Source organism: Adiantum capillus-veneris, chromosome 1, assembly GCF_014529385.1.
Source record: "Adiantum capillus-veneris isolate H3 chromosome 1, ASM1452938v2, whole genome shotgun sequence".
Classification (NCBI taxonomy): Eukaryota; Viridiplantae; Streptophyta; class Polypodiopsida; order Polypodiales; family Pteridaceae; genus Adiantum; species Adiantum capillus-veneris.
In genome coordinates, this window is record NC_140931.1 from 28,941,656 (window position 1) to 28,946,944 (window position 5,289).

At 42.6% G+C, this 5,289-nt stretch overlaps 1 protein-coding gene across 1 annotated transcript; it reads left to right on the forward strand.

Moving 5' to 3' along the window:
• Positions 1 to 740: 740 nt before the first annotated feature.
• LOC147464473 (cyanamide hydratase DDI2-like) lies at positions 741 to 1,469 on the forward strand. The gene has a single exon (XM_086504165.1). It carries the CDS (start codon positions 741 to 743, stop codon positions 1,467 to 1,469), a length of 729 nt encoding a protein of 242 aa, XP_086360291.1.
• The last annotated feature ends 3,820 nt before the right edge of the window (positions 1,470 to 5,289 follow it).

The following is a 5,289-nucleotide window of genomic DNA, read 5'->3' on the forward strand; positions in this document are numbered from 1 at the left end:
GCGGAGGAGAAGGTTTGCAACTGCAAAAAAGACGAAGGGAGCAGTGTTAGAAAAAAACCGGGGTCTACTGTATTTTAACCGGCTGAGACTATAAAATCTTGGTTAGATTTTGAGCTTCGCTTTAAGAAAACCGGCAAATTTACACAAGTTTTAGTGTAATTACCGGCAAAAGCTTCAAAATTTTGACCTGAAAACCCGGGAGAATTTCAAGTTTCCCCTTATTTTGTTAGGAAAAATGTTTTTTTCTAGCCCTGGAAGAGGGGATAATGCAATGCCCACACTTTTACCCAATCAACATGAAGCTACGTGCACTAGAAAACTCCAAAGAGTTGATGGGTTGGAGCAATCCGCCGTGCATGTGAATTGGCTCCCAAGCCAATGGTGGATTTATGCCGTTGGAGACTCTAGGTTAATTCACACGTGGGAGGCTAGTGAACGGCGTTGGTGGAGTCAAAGAAGAACGTGTCCATTGAAAAGAGGGAAGCTCCGGCTTAGGTGTCAAGCCCACAGAAAGGACACGTCACACCACCTATTGCACTTTGGACCAGTTACTGCGAAGAAAGAATTGCAGCACATAAGGGTGAGCTCGAGCAATTCGCAAGCCTGCAGCATATAACTCTGATCAAGGCTATCCATATCCTAAAGGCCTCAGTTCTGATTAAGGCTATCCATATCCTATAGGCCTCATTTCAGAATTAAGATTTCTGTAGAGAGATCTCAGCATCAACATTATCATCATCATGTCGGGCATCGTTAGGGAGTTCGACTACTTCCAGATCGAGAACGAGGTGAACGCCGCCCTGCAAGCAGCCAGCGTTGGAAACCTGGTGCCCAAGCGCGTCTCCTTGGAGTCCATGCCCATCCCCTCCAACGCCCTCACAGATAAGGCAACGCGATTGGCGCACGACGACATCCACCCCTCTCTCTTCGCGCACTGCCTCCGCACCTTTTACTTCGGCACCGCCATCGCCATGGAGGCCTTCACCAACGTGGACTGGAGCGCGCAGACTTTCTACCTGGCGGCGATCTTGCACGACATCAAGTGCTCGCCGCAGGCCTTCAAGGAGTCACACGTCTCCTTCGAGTTCCATGGTGGGATGGCAGCACGCGCCATCCTGCTCGATGCCGGCGCAGGCGTCCGCGCCGCGGACACCGTCATGGAGGCCATCTGCCGCCACAAAGACACCAGCTACACCGGCTCGGGCTTCTCGCCGGAGGGGCAGATGCTGCGCTTCGGTGCCCAGCTCGACGTGCTGGGCAACTACGAGCCCCTCATCCATCCCTCCACCATTGCCGACGTCGTCCACGCCCACCCCCGCCAGAACTTCAACAACGTCTTTGCCGACATCCTCATCCAGGAGGCTCGCACCAAACTCTACTGCACGGGCGTCAACCTCCTCGAGCCCGCCGGACTAATTATCGATACCATTCGCAAGAACCCCGTCATGCGAGCATACGATGGCTGGTAGACTCTCCTGAAGTTACCCATGGGGGTTGCATATTTAGATAATTTGTAATTTGATCATGGCCCACTAAAGCAAATAGCGAGCATTGTTGCTATAAGTACCTTACAAGTCCACATTTACAGGGCTTCTAAAACTACCTCATTTCAAGCTCTTTTGATATTTATGTTTATGTTCTAGTTCTCTCAATATGTACTGCACAAGTTATCATGTGCTACTTCTCTGTTCTCGTAAGCCACACATGCCATTTCTTTCTAGCAAAACTAACTAACAATGAATATGAGTGTAAATGCCCAAACCATTTGCTTTCCATCCTGTCATGAGCAGTTGAGTAATGCCTAAGTAACTAAGAGTCAATGGCCATACACTTCGCCTTGTCCAAAACATATTACACAAGATTAGAAATGGGAGGGTGTTTCTCATGGGTGTGAAGCCACTACTAACCATCACACAGACCGGTACATGTTATGCTAATTGCGTGTGTGTGTGTGTGTGTGTGTGTGTGTGTGAGAGAGAGAGAGAGAGAGAGAGAGAGAGAGAGAGCACATTGTTCATGCATATCATTTCCAAGCCTCTTCTTGCTTCTAGATCTACGAACCGCACTCGCAACCTCCACCCTAGGTGCAATGCCAACCACTTGCATTTGACCCCATTGTCCTACTTTGTCTTTTTCTCTGAGCTCTAATTTGCCACATTTGACCTTGTAAAGACAAGGAGCTACCAGGCTGGGCCACAACATAGAACATTTGGGTTGTGATTTTCTTGTCACTACTTGCTAGGTTTTGGGACAAGAGCTTGAGGGAGCCGCTTTGATGATGCCTGCTACGGTGATGTCTTGGTTGAAAACATCACAATGGTATTAAAGAATAGGTTACAAGATGACATTGCTTCAAAATCTAATTGGCCTAATCTTAAGAATTTGTTCTGATAAGCTAAGTGTACTATTGTTTTTAAATTTTGTTAGTATTTTTAGAATTTTGGATTAGCTTGTTTTCTCGCTTCTTTGAATGTCCAAACAATTAATTGTATGCATTTTCATTCGATTATGATTCGGTTGCATGTTGTAGTTAAGCATTCGGTTGACCACTCAAGTAAAACATATGTTAAGCTTGTTTTTTGGTTTGCACCACAAAATGTTAGAAACAACATAATGTTGTTGGAAGTTGGGGCTCTTCAAATATTTGTTGTGGTCCATCTCCTTTGGCATGGTGCATGAAATGTAGAGGGTTTCTAGAAGCGGTAAGATGTCCCTAGCTACCCTCTACAATATCACATAGAGGATTGAAAAGAGGACTCACACTCTTTATCAAAATTGCTTCAAAGCATGCCTCTCTCTCTCTCTCTCTCTCTCTCTCTCTCTCTCTCTCTCTCTCTCTCTCTCTCTCTCTCTCTCTCTCTCTCTGTGCACTCAAGCAACTAACTCGTTAATATCACTATCATGAGTTGCAACAAGCAGATCATGGATGTATCATTGATCATAGATCATTAGAGGTGTCCCCTTCATGGTCCACTATCTTCATTGATCTTCATGTCTTCATATGGTTCACCTTCATTAGCTTCATATCCTTTGTCTTCATGCCCTCCATCTCGATCATCTTCATCTTCATGTCCCTCATGTCCTTGGTCATGTTCCTTCATGGTCCTCTCCATATCCTTGGTTGATGTCTTCATGTAGATCATATCTCATGAAATTTAGCATCATATCATCTCCACAGAAGAGAGTAATGCTCATGTTCATTATGCAAATTTTGAAATATGTTTATGCAAATATGGAATGGGGTCTTACCAAATAGAGAAGTATCATTGTGGTAGCACTTGTCTACCCGAGAATTACAATATGCAAATATGAAAAATGCAAGAAGTTGATTGAGATTCTTGTGATGAGCTCTCCCTTGATCCAAGCTCTTGTCAAGCCTTTAATAATAAAAATTTGACTAAGGTTTTTTAAAATCTTGATGACATACACTTCAACTATGCTAATAGTAAGTAGCCAAACATTTGTCAGAGCTCTTTCTCTGTGTCTATTGTAGTAATAAGGCCAATTTTGCATACGTGGAGCCCTTGATATGGTTCTCCTCTATCCAAGAGGATGCATGCTATTTCTAGTAGGATCTTTGAATTGATAACAATGAGTGCTCATGAGAAAATTCTAGCAAAACTAAGAAGAGTAGGCTATGGCGGTTAAAATCGATGAAATTGTAAAAATGTGAAGACTTTTCCCTAAGCTAAGGAGCAAGTCTCCTTTTGGTTGTAGAGGTCGAAATGGCTCTTAGTGTGCAAGAGAAAAGCTACAAGCTATAGTGGCTATGGCGAGCAAATACTTAACACCTCACAACATGAACTCAGCATCGTTGCTTTAACACCTCGCAACATGAACTCAGTATCGTTGCACATGCATCTCCAATGACACATATCTCAAGCTGACGAGAATCGCCCAGCTTCATTGAATCATGTGTAGAAGCATAACTGTAGAACTATTTCTTGTGAGGAGGAACATGAAAACTGGCACTGAGTCAATAATCCAATGATGTGCATAGCATTTTTCAAGAGCTAACAACACCTCTGGACTCAAGTCAAAAGTAAAGACTAGTCCATTTGACAACTACACTACGTCAAGAACAACATCAATATGTGGAGACTCCATGACATTGAGCTCCTCTATCTTCACATTGCTCTTAGGAAGTAAAGAACTTATGACAATCACTTTACCCTTCTCTGTTTACAATAAATGAAAATCATTCTTCATCTTTTCTTGTGACAACTATAGCATTTAATGTTCCTCGTGTCACGTCCACGGGTTTTACTATGTGAATTCTTGCAATCTTGAGAAGGAAAAAGATTATGACTACTGCCTCTCTACCTTTGATTGTTCTTCTGATTAGTTCCACTTGTCATATATGCATCACCATGCCCACTATCGTCAATAGACTTACGTCAAATCTCTTGTGTGAGTAAAGCACTAATGACATCATTAAAAACAAGCTTTCCCTTAGAGGGCGGATTTACTAATGGCAGTGTTAAATGTGTCCCATAATGTATGCAAAGAACAAGCTCTCCCTTAGGGACAGAGTTACTAATGGTAGTGTTAAATGTATCCCATGATGCAGGCAAAGAACGTAGCAAAAAAATGGCGTTCATTTCATCATCAAAATTAAGCCCCTTTGATGTCGACTAAGTAAACACACTGTTAAACTCGTTTAGGTGTGAACTAATACTACTGTCTCCTTTCATGTTAAGATGCATAAGCTTCTTCATCAGAAACACTTTGTTCAATGTAGTCTTATCATCCCATGCTGAGCATAAAGACTCTCACAGTTCTTTAGCATTGGTCTTGTCCATAATTATAAAGAATATAGACTCACCAAGATGTAGCTTAGTAGTGTCCATCGCACAAGCATCAAGCTCCTCCTATTGATTATCAGTGTACAAACCCTCCCTGTGCTCTTTCAATGGTGTTGCAAGTCCTTTATTGACTAGTACATTGAGCATTTTCTACTTTCATATTGTGAAATTTGTGCCATCAAGTTTCTTAATGTAGTAATCTTCTTTCTCAAAAGATTCAACCATACTATGACAAAATCTAATTGCAAGAGAGTAATGCTAAAAATTTGTCATAATAATCAATATCTAATTCTCCTAAATGATTTTCTCATCTTAAACTGATCATTTAATGTGGGGAAGGCCAGGGGAGAAAAAGCTAGAATATTGGTTAAGCTAGCAGACCGGCCACAGTAGGGATCCAAAGGAGGGAAAATAGGGATCCAAAGGGGGGGCCATCTGCAAAAGAGCCATGTGCAACAATGGGCTAAAAAGACCCTAAGGTTCA

Excerpts from the sequence above, each read along its gene's own strand:
- LOC147464473 (XM_086504165.1), top strand. The coding sequence starts at position 741 with ATGTCGGGCATCGTTAGGGAGTTCGACTACTTCCAGATCGAGAACGAG.